General features: G+C 47.2%; 1 protein-coding gene across 2 annotated transcripts in view; it reads left to right on the forward strand.

Annotated features, from left to right (window-relative positions):
• prkg1b (protein kinase cGMP-dependent 1b) overlaps positions 1–20,423 on the forward strand; it is a 1,090,349-nt gene that overhangs the window by 1,024,026 nt on the left and 45,900 nt on the right. For both annotated transcript variants that reach the window (XM_085994888.1, XM_085994889.1), the window contains one exon: positions 4,829–4,852. In XM_085994888.1, coding sequence (XP_085851014.1) covers positions 4,829–4,852 — 24 coding nt within the window. The remainder of the gene's footprint in view (positions 1–4,828; positions 4,853–20,423) is intronic.

The raw sequence follows: 20,423 nt of genomic DNA on the forward strand, positions 1-20,423 counted from the left end.
GAAGCTGAAAAGGTGGGCTTTGTCAGCTCGGGGAAGTCCCCGAGAAGGCAGGAGAAGTCGTTGGGAGGTGGCCGCGCGCAGGAGACCGAGCGCGGCGCAGCCGTGCTGTGCGCACCTGAAATACCGTCGAGCGTGGCGGCATGAACGAGGCGTCGATTTTTCACATCCACCAACAGGCCGTTGGCGCCTAAAAAGTCGGCGCCCAAAAGGGCCTGCGAAATTTGAGCGGTGACGAAATCCCAGGTAAAGCGCTGGCCACCGAAAGAGACTTGCACCCGTCGTTTCCCGCAAGTGCGGATCGTACCCCATTTGGCAGCTTGGAGGGGGGGACCCCTTCCGCCGGACCGAAGGTCGAGGACCGAGGCGGGAAGTATGCTGCACTGTGCCCCCGTGTCACACAGAAAACGACGGCCCGAGATGGAGTTGGTTAAATACATGAGATTCCCGGAGTCGCCAATCGCCATCGTGGCTGCGGGGTGTGGTGTATGTGCCTTTAAGAGCCCCAGGTGTGCGTAATGCCGGTAATTGCCACTTGGGCTATATAAGCCTGTGTATCGTGTATATCCTTTAGAAACCCCCCCCCCCAGACTTGCTTAGTAAATACCTATGAACCAACTCCTGTCTTCAGTGTCTTTATCTACACACGGACACTACAGTGGCGACGAAGTTGAAACGGACTTACCTGCAATTCGGCAGCACCTCAAGGACATCGATTCCTCCAGCGTCCAGAAGACTCAAGGAAGTAAGAGAAACTGTGGTTTCACCAGCTGGCCAAGCTGGTGACAGGTACTGCGCTAATCCTTCCTGGGCGTCAGGCTGGAGCTCCAGCGGCGGGCTCTACAGCTGAGACAGGCAGCGAAATCGGAGGCAAGCAATAACGGACTGGGAGGGTGCACTCGAGAGACGGCCAGCGCGGCAAGCAGGTCAGCGTTTAGACCTCCGTCGGGAACAAGTCTCCAACAGTGAATAAACGGAAACCACAGTAAAACAGCGTTGTTATCGGTAGCAGCGGCGGGAAAGCGCAGGAAGCGCCATATCGTTGCTACAGAGAGAGAAGGAAAAAAAAAAAGCGCGGGAAGCGCCATATCTTTTCTGAAATGCCTAAATCTGGTAATATTGAGGCTTTTGATGGCGAAATAGAAGATTGGACCACATACGTGGAAAGAGTAGAGGTTTATTGCACTGCAAATGGAATAACAGATGAAAAAGAAGCTTCAGTACTTCTGAACTTAATGGGCGCGAAGACATACGGGCTGTTACGAAATTTAATCACTCCAGCCAAACCAAAGGACAAGACTTTTAAAGAAATTGTTGATACCCTGCAGGAGCATTTAAACCCAACACCGCTGCTGATAGCGGAACAATTCAAGTTCTTCAAGAGAAATCAACACAAGAATGAAAGTAATGCTGATTACCTAACCGAATTAAGAAAGCTATCAAAGTACTGCCAATTCGGAGCAGGACTATCGGATTATCTTCGAGACAAATTTGTTTGCGGTCTCTTAAGTGAAGGAACACAAAAAAGACTGCTTTCTGAAAAAGATTTAACATTGGACAAAGCTTTCAGTATGGCTGTATCATATGAAGCAGCAGCAAAAGGAGCTGCAGAGATACAACAAGAGACACAGGACTTCGGCACCCATAAAATGACACAGGAGTTCGGAAGATGTTATCGCTGCGGCAGATCCACCCATAACCAGAGGGACTGCTGGTTCAAGGGCAAAGCATGCAGGCAATGTGGTAAGATTGGACACATTGCACGGGTATGCCAATCTGGACAAAATAAATCCACTGACAGAAAACAAAAAATCAATAAAGAAAAGTACAGGAAGGTACAAATGGTGACAGACAATAGCTCCGAAGACCAGAATAGCGATAGCGACTCCGGAAACAAGAGACTAAGCTGTCTCAAATTACATAATGTACTTGCCAAAGAGGATTACCAAACCATTTGGGTTACCCTCACAATAGCAGGGTCCCCAGTTAAAATGGAGCTAGATACAGGATCAGCTCTAACCGTAATAAATCGACGAGATTACAAGAGGCTATTTTCGCATATACCTCTAAAAGACACATCCATTATCTTAAAAACATATACGGGGCAGAAAGTCTACCCCAAAGGAAAAATAAGGGTGCCTGTGGTATACAACGGCAAAGAAATACAAAAGTTGTATTTATACATTCTACAAGATGGTGGTCCACCGTTGTTGGGACGTGAATGGATAAGGAAGATACGTTTAGACTGGCACTCCATTCAGGCACTGACGGTGACCAGTAAGGAAAAAAACAATGATGACATCATACCTGAACGATTAAAAGACATCTTGGCCAACGCCAAAGAAATGTTTCAAGAGAAACTAGGAACCTTGAAAGGCATCACCGCCTCAATAAAAGTGGAAGATACAGCAATTCCAAAAAATTTTAAGGCAAGACCGGTGCCATACACAATACGTCCGGCAGTCGAGGCAGAGCTGAAGAATTTGGAAAAGGCAGGCGTATTATCCAAAATAGATTGGAGCGAATGGGCAACACCCATCGTTCCAGTCATGAAAAAAACATTGAAAAATAACTCTGAGGAACAGAAAAAAATTCGCATCTGTGGGGACTTTAAGGTGACTGTAAACCCGGTCCTTCACACGGTACAATATCCTCTTCCGAGGATAGAAGATATTTTCGCCTCACTATCCGGAGGGAAACGTTTCACAAAAATTGACTTGGCACAGGCATATCTACAGATGGAGGTTGAGGAGACCTCTAAAAAGTATCTCACAATAAACACACACAAAGGCCTGTACCAGTACAATCGACTGGTTTTTGGAATAGCATCAGCTCCAGCTATCTAGCAAAGAGCTATGGAGCAAGTCCTGCAAGGGATTCCGGGGACTCAATGCTACCTAGACGACATCTTTATAACAGGAGAAAACGACAACGAGCACCTTGCCAATTTGGAGCAGGTGCTCACTAGGCTGAAAGAACGGGGCCTACGAGCAAATCGCCCCAAGTGCGAATTTTTCCAAAATCAGATATCATATTGTGGCCACATAATTAATAAGGAAGGGTTGCATAAGTCACCTGAAAAAATTGAAGCAGTTATAAAAGCCCCAGCACGTGAAAATGTTTCACAATTAAGGTCATTCCTGGGATTAATAAATTACTATCATAAATTTTTACCGAACTTATCAACTATTCTACACCCTCTTAATGATCTTCTACACACAGGAGTGATTTGGAAATGGAACGAAGACTGTAAACGTGCCTTCCATAAATGTAAAGACTTAATCACATCCGAGAAAATTTTGGCTCATTACAACCCATCACTACCAATCAGACTGGTGTGCGATGCATCCCCTTACGGCATAGGAGCGGTATTGTCCCATAGATTCCCTGATGGCTCGGAACGGCCGATAGCTTTTGCGTCACGCTCATTGAACTCAGCTGAGCGAAACTATGCCCAGATAGACAGGGAAGCACTCAGCCTGGTATGGGGAGTGAAGAAATTCAACCATTACCTACACGGACAAAAATTTACCTTGCTGACTGACCATCAACCCCTCATCTCCATATTCAACCCTAAAAAAGGTGTCCCCATTATGACGGCACAAAGACTACAGAGGTGGTCCCTTTTTCTAGGGGCACACCAATACAACATTGAATACAAAGGGTCAAAACAGCATGGGAATGCTGACGGTTTATCACGCCTACCATTGCCAACGATAGAAGAGGCACCTACAGTAGACCCAGTAGAGATATTCCACTCTACCATAGTGGAATGTCTACCGGTGACAAATTCTGCCATTGAAAGGGAGACAAGAAATGACCCTACTCTCTCACGGGTCTACGATTTAACAGTGAAGGGATGGCCAGCACATGGCGAACCACTGTTGCCAGCATTCTCGCAAAGAAGAGAACAGCTGTCAGTGTGCCGAGGAACCTTGATGTGTGGATCCAGAGTGGTGATTCCACCCAAACTCCAGGATAAAGTGCTAAAGGAGCTTCACGAGGGGCATCTGGGTGGAGTGAAAATGAAGAACCTAGCTAGGGTGTTTGTATGGTGGCCAGGTATCGATGGAGACATCGAAGACATGACCAAGAGCTGCCTAGGATGCCAGAAGGTCCAAAATGCTCCGCCACAGGCCCCTCTACATCCATGGGAGTGGCCCTCATCTCCCTGGCAAAGGGTGCACATCGACTTTGCTGGTCCATTTATGGACTCAATGTTCTTAATCGCAGTTGATGCACACTCCAAGTGGCCGGAGGTAATAAAGATGTCCTCCACCACCACGGAAAAAACCATCACAGTATTAAGGACCATATTTGCCAGGAATGGGCTGCCGGAGCAGATATGTTCTGATAATGGACCGCAATTTGTGTCCGAAGAATTCAGAAAGTTCTTAAAGAACAATGGGGTAAAGCACTACACGTCCGCCCCATACCATCCCGCCACCAATGGATTGGCTGAAAGGTTTGTCCAGACCTTCAAGAAGGCCATCAAGGCCATGGGTAATGAAGACATAAAACTTCAGCACAAGGTGGATAACTTCTTATTCGCATATAGGAATGCAACGCATATGGTTACTAACCAAACTCCCGCCATGATGTTCTACAATAGAAACCTAAGATGCCGGCTGGATTTGGTCAAGCCCAACATCCGAAGGGACGTGGAGAACCGACAGTTTCAGGGCATGAATGAAAGGCCAACTAGGGCCTTTCAGATAGGCCAACCGGTTTTGGCCCGGGACTACCGTACCGAGAAATGGCAGCCTGGAACTATCTGCACACGATTAGGACCACTGATGTATACCGTGGACATCGGAGACAGCATAATAAGGCGCCATGCTGACCAAATCATCAAGTCATCCGAAAAGGGACAACCTACACCACCACTCTATACATCTAACGATGAAGTAGAGATACCCATATCTACCTCCGATCCGGTGATACTGGAGCCCGATGAACCCGACACTGGCCTTCAAGCCGAATCAGCCTTGCCAGAAGAACCTACTACACCACCAGAAACTACTACACCCCCGAGGCGTTATCCGGACCGAGTCAGGAAGCCTCCTGAGAGACTAACTTATAATTAATTAATACAGCAATGTATATTATTTTGCATATAACATGTAATTAATAATTACTTAAAATATGATGTACTAGTTAGCTAGAAGGGGAGGAATTGTGGTGAATGTGCCTTTAAGAGCCCCAGGTGTGCGTAATGCCGGTAATTGCCACTTGGGCTGCATAAGCCTGTGTATCGTGTATATCCTTTAGAAACCCCCCCCCAGACTTGCTTAGTAAATACCTATGAACCAACTCCTGTCTTCAGTGTCTTTATCTATACACGGACACTACACGGGGGACGCACCGGATTCGGTGTTCCTGACTCGCGGCGGTCTGTTCGCCGGTCTGGGCACGAAACTACATGGTGGTCGGCAGCAGCGGGCCTTCGGGCCGAAACGAGTGTGGTATTAACAGTAATCAGCCGTCGGAGGCGCCGGGGCCGGGCCCCTCGGGGTGGGGTGTTGCGTGATGGCGCAGTATTGTTGCCGGACCGCGTAAATTTTATCCGCCTATTCGGCGAGCGCGATGCAGTCCCCGGTGTCCGATCTGGCGAGGGCTGCCTGGACGTGTTCGGGCAGCTGCGTAAGGAACAGCTCACGGAACAGGAAACATGGGGGTTCGGACCCCAGGAGCGTCAGCATCTGGCTCATTAGTTCCGAGGGTTTGGAGTCACCTAACCCTGGTAGTGTCAGTAAGCGGCGAGCGCGCTCCGCCTTGGTAAGGCCAAATACCTGCAGCAGCCGAGTCTTGATGGCTACATACTTGTCAGCATTCGGGGGGTTCTCCAGAAGGCTGATGATCCTCGATGCCGTCGAGCTATCGAGGGCGGAGACCACGTACAAATATCGGGTCTGGTCCTGCACGATGTTGCGGAGTTCAAACTGCGCCTCGGCCTGCATAAACTGTTAGATCTGTGGTTCAGTGGATAAATAATTACACGGATGCTATACATAACAAATAACAGGTCTTTACTGGAGGAGGGCAATCTCTAGACTGGAGTACAGAGGCATGCGCACAGCTTATATACCGGTGTGGTTACTGCTGGTACTACAGTATACAGGAGCTGTAAAAAGTAGTTCTGACTTAAAGCACATACACTACAATTCCTCCCTTTTTAGATTAATAATACCCCCTTAATATTCAAATAACAATTACATTTTTACATGTACATTCAATAACAAAAGTCCATTTATAGATTCAGTCTTTGGGGCGGCTTCCTGACCCTTTCGGGATAGCGCCTTTCCGGAGGTTCTTGTTCTTGGTGCAGAGGCGATTCTGACCCCCTTTCATCGGGTAGGTCATCGGGTTCCACTGCTACTGGGTCTGAAGTAGATACTACCGGTATGTTGGGTTCATCCCCAGGTACTCGAGACATGGGGTTGACGCATTCCTGTGATGCTAAGATCTGATCGACGTGGCGTCTCACAATGTTCTCCCCGACATCCACTGTGTACATTAATGGCCCCTGCCTTGTACATATTGTTCCGGGTTGCCACTTCTCTGTTCGACAGTCCCGGGCCAAGACTGGTTGCCCTACATTGAAGCTCCTTGTCGGCTTCTCGTTGATGTGCTGGAATTGTTTGTCCTCAACATTTCTTCGCACATTTGGTCTGAGCAAGTCCAGACGAGATCTCAACCTTCGGTTAAAGAACATGATGGCCGGGGTCTGGTTGGTAACTGCATGTGTCGCGTTTCGGTAGGCTAATAAGAAATTGTCCATCTTATGCTGTAGTGGAATTTCCTCGTCGCACATGGCCTTTATCGCCTTCTTAAAGGTTTGTACGAACCTCTCAGCCAATCCATTGGTGGCTGGATGATACGGGGCGGATGTGTAATGCCTTACCCCATTCCTTTTCATGAATTTTTGGAACTCATCGGACACAAACTGTGGTCCATTATCAGAGCAGATCTGCTCTGGCAACCCGTTTCTGGCAAATATGATCCGTAGGACTGCAATCGTTTTCTCTGTAGTGGTTGAAGACATCTTTATCACCTCAGGCCACTTTGAATGAGCACCCACTGCTATTAAGAACATTGAGTCCATGAATGGACCAGCGAAATCAATGTGCACCCATTGCCATGGAGAGGAGGGCCACTCCCATGGGTGTAGAGGGGCATGTGGTGGTGCATTTTGGACCTTCTGGCATCCTAAGCAGCTCTTAGTTAGGTCTTCGATTTGTTGATCGATTCCCGGCCACCACACATAAGCCCTAGCTCGGCTTTTCATTTTCACTCCCCCCAGATGACCTTCATGTAGCTCATTTAGCACGCTCTCCCTTAACTTGGGTGGAATCACCACTCTGGATCCACACATCATTGTCCCCTGGCATACTGACAGCTGTTCTCTTCTGGATGAGAATGCTGGCAACAGTGAGTCGCCATGTGTTGGCCATCCCCTCACCGTCAATTCATATACCCGTGACAGCGTCGGATCATTGCGGGTCTCCTTCTCTATATCCGCGTTTGTTACTGGCAAACTTTTAATTATCGATGAATATAATATCTCGATAGGGTCCACTGCTGGTGCTTCCTCCACAGTAGGCAGTGGCAGGCGCGATAGCCCATCAGCGTACCCATGCAGTCTCATGCCTTTATATTCTATTTCATATTGATTCGCCCCTAGAAACAGGGACCATCTTTGTAACCGCTGTGCAGTCATTACTGGCACGCCCTTCTTAGGATTAAAGATGGAGACAAGTGGTTGGTGGTCAGTCAGCAAGGTGAACTTCTGTCCATGCAGATAGTGGTTGAATTTCTTTACTCCCCATACTAGGCTGAGGGCCTCCCTGTCAAGGGCGTAGTTGCGCTCGGCTGAGGTTAGTGACCGAGACGCAAAGGCTACTGGCCTCTCCAAACCGTCCGGGAATTTGTGCGACAGCACTGCTCCAATGCCGTAGGGTGATGCATCACATGCCAAATGAATTGGTAGTGCTGGGTTGAAATGGGCCAACACCTCTTTTGATGTGATCAATTCTTTACACTTCTGGAAAGCTCATCTACGTTCGTCATCCCACTTCCATGGTACCGCTGTTTGCAGTAGGATGTTCAGCGGGTGTAATACCGTAGACAAATTTGGTAAGAACTTGTGGTAATAGTTTACCAGCCCAAGGAACGACCTCAGTTTTGACACATTTTCCGGTGCTGGAGCCTTGACTACTGCCTCTATCTTGTCAGGGGACTTATGTAACCCCTCATCATCAATGACGTGGCCGCAATACGAGATCTGTTTCTGGAAAAACTCACACTTGTGGTGATTAGCTCGTAGCCCATATTCCTTTAATCTGGCGAGCACCTTCTCCAAGTTAGCGAGGTGATCACCGTCATTTTCGCCCGTGACCAAGATGTCGTCCAAATAACACTGGGTCCCTGGAATCCCTTGCAGGACCTGATCCATCGCTCTTTGCCAGATAGCCGGAGCCGAGGCTACTCCAAACACCAGCCAATTGATAGAGACCTTTATGGGTGTTGATCGTAAGGTAATGTTTCGAAGCTTCTTCTACCTCCATTTGCAAGTATGCCTGGGCTAGATCAAATTTTGTGAAGCGTTTACCACCAGATAGCGAGGCGAAAATATCCTCAATTCGTGGAAGTGGATATTGCACCGTGTGAAGGATTGGGTTCACTGTCACCTTAAAATCCCCACAGATGCGGACCTTCTTTGGTTCCCCAGGGTTATTACTCAACGACCTCTTCATTACAGGAACGATGGGTGTAGCCCACTCGCTCCAGTCCACTTTGGACAGTACTCCTGAACATTCCAACCCTTCCAGCTCTGCTTCAACCGCTGGTCTGATCGCATAAGGCACTGGTCTGGCCTTCAGAAACTTTGGGCTTGCATTATCCTCTATTTTAATTGTTGCTGTTATTCCTTTTAGTGTTCCTAGTCCCTCCTGGAACACTTTTTTGCGTCAGTTAGCATTTTTGACAGTCGTCCAGGTGCGACGTCGTCATCCTTTTTGGCCTCCACCTTCAGTGCCTGTATGGAATGCCAATCTAAATGTATCTTCCAGATCCATTCACGTCCTAGCAGTGGTGGTCCTCCATTTGGCAATACATATATATCCATTTTAGGTATTTCCTGACCTTTATATGTCACTTTCACCCTTATTTTTCCTTTGGGGTAGACTTTTTGCCCGTATACGTCTTCAAGACAATCTCTGTAGCTTTCAAGGGTATGTGTGAAAATAGCCGCTTGTAGTCTCTTTGATTTATGACTGTTAGAGCTGACCCTGTGTCCAATTCCATTTCCACTTGGACTCCGTCTATCTTGAGTGTAACCCAGATAGTCTGGTGATCCTCCATTTCGGTTACATTATGTAGTTTCAGACAACCCAGCTCCTTGCTTCTGGAGTCTGTGTCAATTTTCTGTTCATCTGAACCACTGTCCATCACCTGGTGTACCTTTTTGTACTTCTCCTGTGGAGATTTCTTACTGTTGGTTTTCTTCCCAGACCTGCAGACTCTTGCTATGTGTCCTGCTTTCCCACACTGCCTGCACACTTGGTCCTTGAACCAACAATCTTTCTGGTCATGTGTTGTTCTGCCGCAGCGATTGCATTTCCCTATTCCATAGGTCATTTCGTTGGTGCCATATTCTTGCGCTCTCCGTTGTATCTCTGCAGCGCCCCTTGCGGCTGTTTCGTGTGATACTGCCATACTGAAAGCTTTGTCCAGCGTAAGGTCCTTTTCTGATAGAAGCCGTTTCTGGGTTCCTTCTGTTAAGTCTGTGTGTTCTAGTTGTATTTAAGATTAATTACTGACAGAGACTACAAGAATAACGTTTCAACAGGTCTTTACTAGTTGGAGGTCAGGGCTATACTAACAGCAATATCACTACACAGTACTTATATACCGGTGGTCACCACCGGTATTACGTATACAGCAGCCAGAGAAATTAGTACATCTCTTAAGGTGGAACAGGCTTAAGTTCTCTTAAGGTGGAACAGGTTACATACACCACAATCCTCCCTTTTTAGCTTAACAGTCATATCCCCATTTAACATAACATAACATATATACATATATAACTTCAGGTATAAACAGTTCAAAGGTTCAGTCTCTCAGGAGGCCTTCTGATTCGGGTTGGATAACGCCTTTCAGTGGTCTCTGATTCTTGTTGCTGAGGTGACTCCTCTAGTTGGTTTCCTATGTATTGGACGTCATCATCAGGTACATTCCCTGCTGAGGTAGATGCTTCAGGTTCATTAACGTCTTCCACAGTTGTCTCTGTCGCAACCATGGGTTCGACACTTGCTCTCGATTCTACCAGTTGATCCGCATGATGCCTTACCACATTGTTACCAATATCTACTGTGTACATCAGAGGTCCTTGTCTGGCCCGAATTGTTCCGGACTGCCATTTTTCATTTCCATAGTCCCTTGCCAACACTGGTTGTCCTACGTCGAAACTTCGAGTGGTCTTGTTATTAATATGCCGGAACTGTTTGTTTTCCACTTCCCTCCGCACATTTGGTTTTAACAAGTCCAACTTGGACCGCAACCTCCTGTTATAAAACATCATGGCAGGACTTTGGTTAGTTACTGCATGAGCGGCGTTTCGATATGCCATTAGGAAATTGTCCACCTTGTGTTGTAGCGGAATCTGATCATTGTTCATGGCCTTTATTGCCTTTTTGAATGTTTGGACAAATCTCTCGGCCAACCCGTTTGTCGCCGGATAATATGGGGCAGAGGTATAATGTTTCACCCCATTCTTCTTTAAGAATTTTTGGAATTCTTCCGACACGAACTGTGGTCCGTTGTCCGAACATATCTGTTCTGGCAATCCGTTCCTTGCGAATATTGTTCTTAACACCGCAATTGTCTTTTCTGAAGTAGTGGTATTCATCTTGATCACTTCTGGCCATTTGGAATGTGCGTCCACCGCAATTAGGAACATGGAGTCCATGAATGGATCAGCAAAGTCAATATGTACGCGTTGCCATGGGGCTGAAGGCCATTCCCATGGGTGTAGTGGTGCGATCGGAGGTGCATTTTGCACTTTTTGGCACCCAGCGCAGCTTTTCGTCAACTCCTCTATCTGTTGGTCAATACCCGGCCACCATACATAAGCCCTAGCAAGACTTTTCATCTTAACTCCCCCCAGATGACCTTCATGCAGTTCCTTTAGAACTCTTTCCCTTAACTTGTGAGGAATAATCACTCTTGTCCCGTACATCAAAGTACCATGGCAGACGGACAGCTGGTCTCGCCTTGCCGAGAATGCCGGTAACAGAGGATCACCATGTGTTGGCCATCCCTTCACTGTCACCTCGTAGACTCGGGACAGTGTCGGGTCGTTCCTGGTTTCTCTTTCAATACTTGCATTGGTGACTGGTAAACACTCGATGATGGTCGAATGAAATAACTCAACAGGGTCAACTTTCGTCGTCTCTTCTTCTTCAGGTAGTGGCAGGCGCGACAGCCCATCAGCATTGCCATGCTGCTTTGTACCTTTGAATTCTATTTGATATTGATGTGCCCCTAGGAAAAGGGACCATCTCTGGAGTCTCTGTGCTGTCATCACTGAAACACCCTTCTTAGGGTTAAAAATGGATACCAACAGCTGATGGTCTGTCAGAAGTGTGAATTTTTGGCCCTGCAGGTAATGATTAAACTTCTTCACTCCCCATACAAGGCTGAGAGCCTCCCTATCGATCTGCGCATAGTTGCGCTCAGCGGAGGTCAATGATCTGGATGCAAATGCGACTGGCCTTTCCGTGCCATTTGGCAACTTGTGTGAGAGTACTGCCCCAATACCATATGGAGAAGCATCACAAGCCAACCGAATAGGCAGTGTCGGGTTGAAGTGAGCCAACACTTCCTCTGAGGTGATCAATTCTTTGCTTTTGCGAAATGCCTTCTTACAGTTTTCACTCCATTCCCATGGTACCCCCTTCTGTAAAAGAGCGTTCAGCGGGTGCAGTACCGTGGATAGATTCGGTAGAAACTTATGGTAATAGTTAATCAATCCTAGAAACGACCTCAACTGAGAGACATTATCCGGAGCGGGAGCCTTTACAACTGCCTCTATCTTGTCAGGAGACTTATGAAGCCCCTCCCGGTCAATGACATGACCACAGTACGAGAGCCTCTTCTGAAAGAACTCACATTTCTGCCGATTAACTCTAAGTCCATACTCTTTCAGTCTGTTGAGCACCAGTTCCGAGTTTGCGAGGTGTTCTTCATCACCATCTCCTGTAATCAGAATATCGTCCAGGTAACATTGTGTGCCTGGAATTCCTTGTTATACCTGCTCCATGGCCCCCTGCCAAATTGCTGGAGCCGATGCCACTCCATAAACCAGCCTATTATACCGGTACAAACCTCTATGCGTGTTGATCGTGAGGTACTGGCGTGACTCTTCTTCAACCTCCATCTGCAAGTACGCCTGCGCCAGGTCTATCTTGGTGAAGTGTTTCCCGCCAGACAACGAAGCAAAAATATCCTCAATCCGCGGAAGCGGATACTGCACCGTGTGAAGCACCGGATTAACGGTGATCTTGAAGTCTCCACAGATGCGAACCTTCCCTGGTTCTCCTGGCTTGTTGCTCGAAGGACGTTTCATAATGGGAACAATGGGCATAGCCCACTCACTCCAATCTACCTTAGACAGTACACCTGAACGTTCTAGCGCTTCCAGTTCCGCTTCTACAGCAGGTCGTATTGCATAGGGTACCAGTCTGGCTTTGAAAAATTTTGGGTGTGCATGTTCATCAATCTTGATGTTTGCCGTAATTCCTCTCAGTGTTCCCAGTCCCTGCTGGAACACCTCTTTAGCATCATCCAATATTCTGGACAATCGTTTAGGTTTGACATCTGTTTCCCCGGAATCTACCGTTAGTGCCTTTAAGGAGTGCCAGTCCATATTCATTTTCCTAATCCACTCCCGTCCCAGTAGTGGTGGACCTCCTTCAGGTAGCACATATAAGTCCATTACTTGGCTTTCTTTGCCCTTGTGGACCACTTTTACCTCTATCTTTCTGATGGGGTACACTCTTTGCCCCGTGTATGTTTTCAATATAATCTCCGTATCCCGTAGGGGAATATGTTGGAATAACCTTTTGTAATCTTTCTTATTCATGAACGTCAATGCCGATCCAGTGCCCAATTCCATCTTTACTTGGACTCCTGCTATCTGAAGAGTGACCCAAATTGTCTGGAGATCTGCATCCTTACCAACGTTGTGTACTCTTAAGCTACCCAGTTCATTACTGCTGGCGTCTGAATCTGACTTCTGTTCGTTCGAACTGTTCTTTGTCACCTTGTGTACCTTTATGTATTTTCCTTGCGGTGACTTTTTGTTGCTGGTCTTCTTTCCTGACCGGCATACTTTAGCTATGTGGCCAAGCCTGCCACACGTTCTGCATTCTTGGTTTTTAAACCAACACTGGTTCTGATCGTGCATTGTCTTTCCACAACGATAACATTTTACAGTACTCAAAACCAATTGATTTGTACTGAGTTCCGGTGACCATAGCTGCATTACTGCCGTGCCTCTCGCTGCAGCTTCGTGTGATGCTGCCATAGTGACCGCTTTCTCAAGCGTCAGCTCATTCTCCTCGAGCAGTCGCTTTTGTGTATCTTTTAATAATCCACACACAAATTTATCTCTTAGCGCATCTGTTAGTCCCGTTCCAAACTGACAGTACTTTGCTAGCTTATGCAATTCCATTAAATATTCAGCATTGCTTTCATCTTTCAGCTGCTTTCTGCTGTAAAATTTAAGTCGTTCCGCTAGCATCAGCGGCGTGGGGTTTAGATGATTTCTCAGGACAGTAACAATCTCCTCGAACGTCTTCTCCGCCGGTTCATCTGGTGATAAAAGGTGTTTCAATTGCCCGTATGTCTTCGCACCCATTAAGTTTAATAAAGTTAGTGCTTTCTCATCATCTGGGATTTTATTTGCTTTACAATAATTTTGTATGCGTTCTACACACGTGGCCCAATCTTCGATGTCGCTATCAAAGGTATTAATGTTCCCATGTTTAGGCATCGTTGCAATTTTTTTTTAGTGATTTCCCTTTTTCCAAGATGGCGGCTTCCCGCTCTTGTCTTCGTCCTCCGCCTACAAAATGGCGGTTTCCCGCACTTGGCGGTCTTTCCCGCGCTCGCCTTCTTCACCCACTGGCTGCAATGGCGTTTGGCGTGCCGCTGCTGCTCCCCTTTCCCAGCGGTTAGTAACTCCCCCGACGCTGTCTCCGCTTCACCGCGGCTCCCTCGGGCATTCGCGCTTCCCCGATGTCGCGCCTCGCAGCCCTTCTTGCAGCCCGGTTATTAGCACCAGCTGCGTTCGCCTTCACCGCGGCTCTCGCGCCTTCAGTCGCCCCAGACGCTGCGCCTTTTTGGCCCGAATGCGGCCCGGCCCTTATCACCAGCCGCGATCGATGTCCCCGCGCTGCGCCTTTCGGCCCGAATGCGGCCCGGCCCTTATCTTCGGTCGCGATCGATCTCACCGCCCTTATTCCCCCGTCTTCCCTCCCCGTCTGTACAGCCAACGCGGCCGACTTTCTGCTCGCGTCGCTGACCGGCTTACCCACCACCGAGGTAGAAGGAAGATAGCTGACTGCCGCTGATGGAGGCTTCGAGTTCAGGATATCTTCTGCACTCCGGGTTCTCGATGCCTGCCGCGCGACGTGTCTTCCAGTAGGGTGATGAGGGTGGATGCCTCTCTTCGACGCCCGTTCTGTGGACGAAGCCGCCATGGATATAAACTGCCGCAGGGTAAGAATCGGACTCGTCGCCACTGTTAAGTCTGTGTGTTCTAGTTGTATTTAAGATTAATTACTGACACAGACTACAAGAATAACGTTTCAACAGGTCTTTACTAGTTGGAGGTCAGGGCTATACTAACAGCAATATCACTACACAGTACTTATATACCGGTGGTCACCACCGGTATTACGTATACAGCAGCCAGAGAAAGTAGTACATCTCTTAAGGTGGAACAGGCTTAAGTTCTCTTAAGGTGGAACAGGTTACATACACCACACCTTCACTTTGTAGCCCACACACAAACTTGTCCCTTAACGTGTCTGCTCGTCCCGCTCCAAACTGGCAGTATTTCGATAGCTTGCGCAGTTCCGTTAGGTACTCAGCATTGCTTTCGTCTTTGTGTTGGTTCCTTTTATGGAACTTAAATCGTTCTGCTATCAGCAGCGGTGTGGGGTTTAAGTGGTCCTGTAGGATTTCTACTATGCTTTCAAAATTCTTGTTTACCGGCTTCTCTGGGGTTATTAGATTTCGCAGTAACCCATAAGTTTTTGCACCCATGGAATTTAACAGAACCAGTGCTTTATTAGCATCTGGCACTTCATTCGCCCTGCAGTACACCTCAATATGTTCCACATATGTCGCCCAATCTTCGACTTCATTGTCGAATGTAGAGATACTGCCACTCTTCGGCATCCTTGGTTGTGCGTTAACTATCACCAATGGCGCCTCCCGCGCTTCCCCTTCTTCTCCGCTGGCACAAAATGGCATCTCCCGTGCTTTCCTTCCTTCCCGCGCTCGCCCATCTTCCCCGCTGCAGCTTTGCAAAATGGCATCTCCCGCGCTCTTCCTTCTTCTCCGCGGCTCAATGGCGCCTCCCGCGCTCTCCCTGCTTCTCCGCGGCTCAATGGCGTCTCCCGCGCTCTCCCTGCTTCTCCGCGGCTCAGTGGCGTCTCCCCTTGCTTCGCCCCGCAGACCCTGATCAGCCCGTGATCCCTGGCTGTGCTCTGCGCGTTCTTCTCTTGATAGTCGTCGACGCCGCTCAGTCTAGAACCCGGCTGTTTCTTACCCTCTCTCTCTCCGGTTTTGCAGTATTTTTCCTCGACGCCGCTCGGTGATCAACCCCCGGCTGCGCCCTGCTCTCTTCACCCTTTTTCTTACCCCGTCGACGCTGCCCGGCTCTCTCTCTCTGCTGTCGGTCGGCTCCAGCCGCCGCTGCTCAGGAAGTGTCTGCTCTGGATCTGTCGTCGGTCTCTTACTGCTCGTTGTGGCTGGGGAACCAAGCCCGGCTCTCCACAGCCTCCCCAGTGAAGTTGGATCTCTGCCTGACTGCTGGGCGGTTGCTCGCGGTCGACGCCCGTGTTCCTGGACTCGAGTATTTTTTTTTTTGTTTAATGTTGCAGGTAGATTCGCATCAACACTCGTTGCCACTGTTAGATCCGTGGTTCAGTGGATAAATAATTACACGGATGCTGTACATAACAAATAACAGGTCTTTACTGGAGGAGGGCAATCTCTAGACTGGAGTACAGAGGCATGTGCACAGCTTATATACCGGTGTGGTTACTGCCGGTACTACAGTATACAGGAGCTGTAAAAAGTAGTTCTGACTTAAAGCACATACACTACACAAACCAGGAGGCCACCTGTTGTTCCCAGAATTGGGGGAGCTTCAAGGCCACAGCGTTGGAATCCATCACTGGCCTGCGTTCCATGTCCACCGCGAAAAACGATCGCGAGGATTCGGGGTCACCAATGTAGGAGTCTATGCACTCCTAACAAAAACACTGTGAACTAAACTGGTAGTTAACAAACTTAGTTTAATGCACTGAAAGTATTACAAAACAAGAAACGCAGGAGAAACTCCAAACAGGTCTGTACACTAGCTCACTCCACGAGGACTAACTGGAAACGCCCTCCAACCCTGACGTCATGACGTTTCCTGCCGTTGGGAACATCACGTGACGCGATGACGTCATCGCGTTAGATCGCGATTTTATCGATCCCACGCTGTTTAAACAGGGCAAACATTAAAAGGTAACAATAATGATTAAAGACAATTGTACAAGTTACTGTGAGAATCTCTTTGGTGGCTTTGCCACACAACATGAAATACCATTGAAGTATAAATTCTTTAAATGACATTTCAGAGCCATCAGGGAGCTTACATATAACTTAAGAATCCCAAATGGTTTTCCTAATTTTCTTCTGTTTCCACCCATGTGGGCAGGATATTATGCATAGATTGGGAGGGGACAATTTTCCTCCCCCTTTCCTCCGCCACCCCCCACCTGGTACTAGTTAAGCAGCGTGCCCCCAAAGTACGCTCCCCCTGACCTGAAGCCGCCCACATTAGTGGGTTCAGGTCATTGCCCGAGGCTCAACACATCCCATGCCATGGCCCACCTTTTGCCAAGGACTTGAGCCTGGAAATGGGCAGAATTGTCACTGGTTTTAAGGTCTTCTGGGTGCTGCCCACAAACAGCCTCCTAGGTCTGTCCTGTTGTCCCTCAAAACAAAAGGGACTTTCCTTTTTTCAGCATCTAGACCCTCTCCCATTTGAAGAGGGACTTGGTGCAGGACATAAAGTTCATTTCTTCTGGGCGCTCTTTTGGTGTGAGGGGAGGAAACTGAAGTAGAAAGACCAGTTATGCTCCCTCTCATCTCATCAGCATAGCTGCTCCTTCTGGGAGTGTAATCCCTCCATGCCCCTTCCCAGAGATCCCCAGGAAATCCCTTGGCACTATGAAGGGGGCAGAGACCTGGTGTAAACTCCCAAGGCCAGGCCCAGTAAGTACGGGGAGCTTGCTTACATTATCGAAAGGAAGCTGGCCCCACAGAAACAAGCAGGACTAGTGCACTAATGGTGGGAAAAATGCTAACACCACACTGCCCAATTAATGCCCAATCGGAGGCATTAATGGAAAATTGACCGCTCATAGTCACTTCCTACCATGCAGGAAGTCGGTGGCCTTGGTTGACATGTAATTCCACCACGTCCCCTTAGTCCAACAATGACCAGCTGGTGAACAGGCATTGCACCCACGAGATTGGCAACAGCATATTCGTATTATTCTTCTCTGAGGAGCTGTCATAGTTTCTCCAAACCTCTGGTTGACGCAGCTGGTTTAGTGGCTGCAACCACTTTTGTGCCAATTATTAGGGCTGTTGAGGTGCAGAGCAGCTCATATATAGCGACTGACTTATTTTTTGACACTCACATGAGTAGCATTAAGGCTAAAACTACCAACCAGCAGAGAGCACAGCCCGTATCAGTGGTCACTTCCTACTTTCATTATGAGTGTTGTTGCCATCCAGTACTCTGAAATGGAGAGCTGTGCCCCAGCTAGTGAAGCTATAAACAGCAGGTTGTCCAGGTAATGCTGGGTGGCTTATTGCCGGAATGCTTTCTGATACGAGAATGTGTTTATGGCTTTAAATGTGGAACATGCAACAGCACAATTTGTGGGCGGCCATTTATCATAATGACAGTGACCTGGAGATTTCTAATCCAGAACTGCCATCTGTTGTGACAATATTGGCAGGCGTCAAAAGGCCAACTAATAACTCTGAGATATTTATTCCCACATCATTATATTGAAGCTTTGTCTGCATGTTATTCTGAACCAGTGTATCTCCAAGGTCTCCTTTCTATGCTGACTATATCTGTAAATCTAGCTAAATAGATCTTGTTGCTCAGCTAGGTCAGAGGTCAGGTGGCTCCATTATTTTTCAGTCAGGGTACGGGAGCATAGTGGTTTTGTTCCTGAACTAATAATTCAGAGAGAGTCCAAATCCCACCATGGCAATTTGAGAATTTGAATTCACTTTAAAAAAAAATCTGGACGTGCCCAAGAAGTTATTAGATTGTTGGTAAAACCCAACTGGTTTACTAATGTCCTTTAGGGAACAAAACATGCTATCCTTACCCGGTCTAGCCTGTGACTCCAGTCCCACACTAATGTGGTTGACTTTTAACTGCCCTCTGTAGTGGCCTAGAAAGCCACTCTGTTGTATCAAACCAGGGCAATGAGGGATGGGCAATAAATGCTGGTCTTGCCCACATCCTGAGAAAGAATAAAAAAAGGTTCAAATCACTTTCAGGAACCACATAATCAAAATAAAAAACAGATTAGATGTTGTCAGCAGTATAATGATCTCCAAAACATTATTCACAATTCCCTTTAGAAAACTAAAAGTTCTCTGTTCTTTCACTGCTCAGCTGTTAAGCCTCCAGTCCATATATCTTTTGCTTTATGTTTCCCTGGTCTCCTTATGCAGCACTCACAGTTTTGTCTGGGGATGGGGAATGTCGGAGCTGAGGAATTATGGAGCTACAACTGAAAGGTGAGGGCGAGAACTGCACTTTTGCCCAGATTTAGCTGAGAGCTGAGAAAACAGATATGGTCAGCGGCAGGAACAGAATAGTGAAAAAATAGAGAAGTAAGTGGGGAATGAGGTGGAAATGGAAGAGATTGCAGTGATAGAGTTTAGGGATGGAAGGGACTGAGTAATTATATTGTGGAAGTAGGCTTAGACATTAAATATGGCCGTATAGGCACATTATGTGAATAGCAAATCAGAAAATGATAGAGAACAATATAGATTGATAGCAAACAAGGATGGTGAAAAATAAGCAAAATGAAAGAGAAATGAACAGAGAGAAATAATGGGTATGATCCAAAATGGGCTGAATGGCCTTTTCTACTGGTGCCTCCATCTGTTGTTGAGAAAGCGAGGTATGGAAATAAAAGAGGATTACAGAAACTAAAAGGAAGAAAATCTAAGCACCAAGCAATGAGAAATTAATGGACAAATAAAAAGAAAGCAAAGTCATAGAAGAGAATTAATTATAAAAGACAGGTAGGACAAATCTTTTAAACAGTAAACAACAAATTCTTGCATTTATGTAAGTGCTCACTGCAACAGAATGACACCACAGAGTCTTTCATAGATTGGATAAATTAAAATAGACATTTGTCTTTCTTCACAGTGAGAAAGCAAACTAATTATGCTAGTCAAAGTTATTAAGGGAAAAAATAGACACTCAAATTATTTTTGCTATTACCATCAATTAGAATTGCTGTGACTGTGGAGGGCAATTTAACACTTGTAATTAGAATCTGTGAGCTTAGCTGCATTAACCCAGTCACAAATGAATGGCAGCCATTTTGGAAATCTGCACAAGAGTAATCAAGAACAAAATGCATGTTAGCACAAAGCAGAATGTATGCAGGGGTGAGTCATAAAGTAAGACTTGATCTTAAAGAGGAAAAATGTAATCATTTTTTAATTTGAAGCATTGAATTGAAACACAGTGAGTGTTCAGATTCCCTAAAGTAGGTTATAAATCTGATGATGTTTGTTATAAAACTGCCATATCCTGGGAGTTTAAAATTAAACAGTTCTTAAACCCTTTCATGAGAGGAATATAATGGTTGGAGGAGAAAACACTAATTCATTTATTACATTTACTCGCTGAAGTGCCCGGCGGTGCCGAGGCTTTTTCGAGGGCATGTTGTTGTTGGAAGAGAGAGAGAGAGCGACTGGGGAGGGGGGGGGAGGGAGGGAGGGCGGGGGGGGGGAGGGAGGGAGGGCGGGGGGGGAGGGAGGGAGGGCGGGGGGGAGGAGGGAGGGCGGGCAGGGGGGAAGGG

Source organism: Somniosus microcephalus, chromosome 8 (genome assembly GCF_052327205.1).
Source record: "Somniosus microcephalus isolate GS21.2 chromosome 8, FLI_Smic_1.0, whole genome shotgun sequence".
NCBI classification, from domain to species: domain Eukaryota; kingdom Metazoa; phylum Chordata; class Chondrichthyes; order Squaliformes; family Somniosidae; genus Somniosus; species Somniosus microcephalus.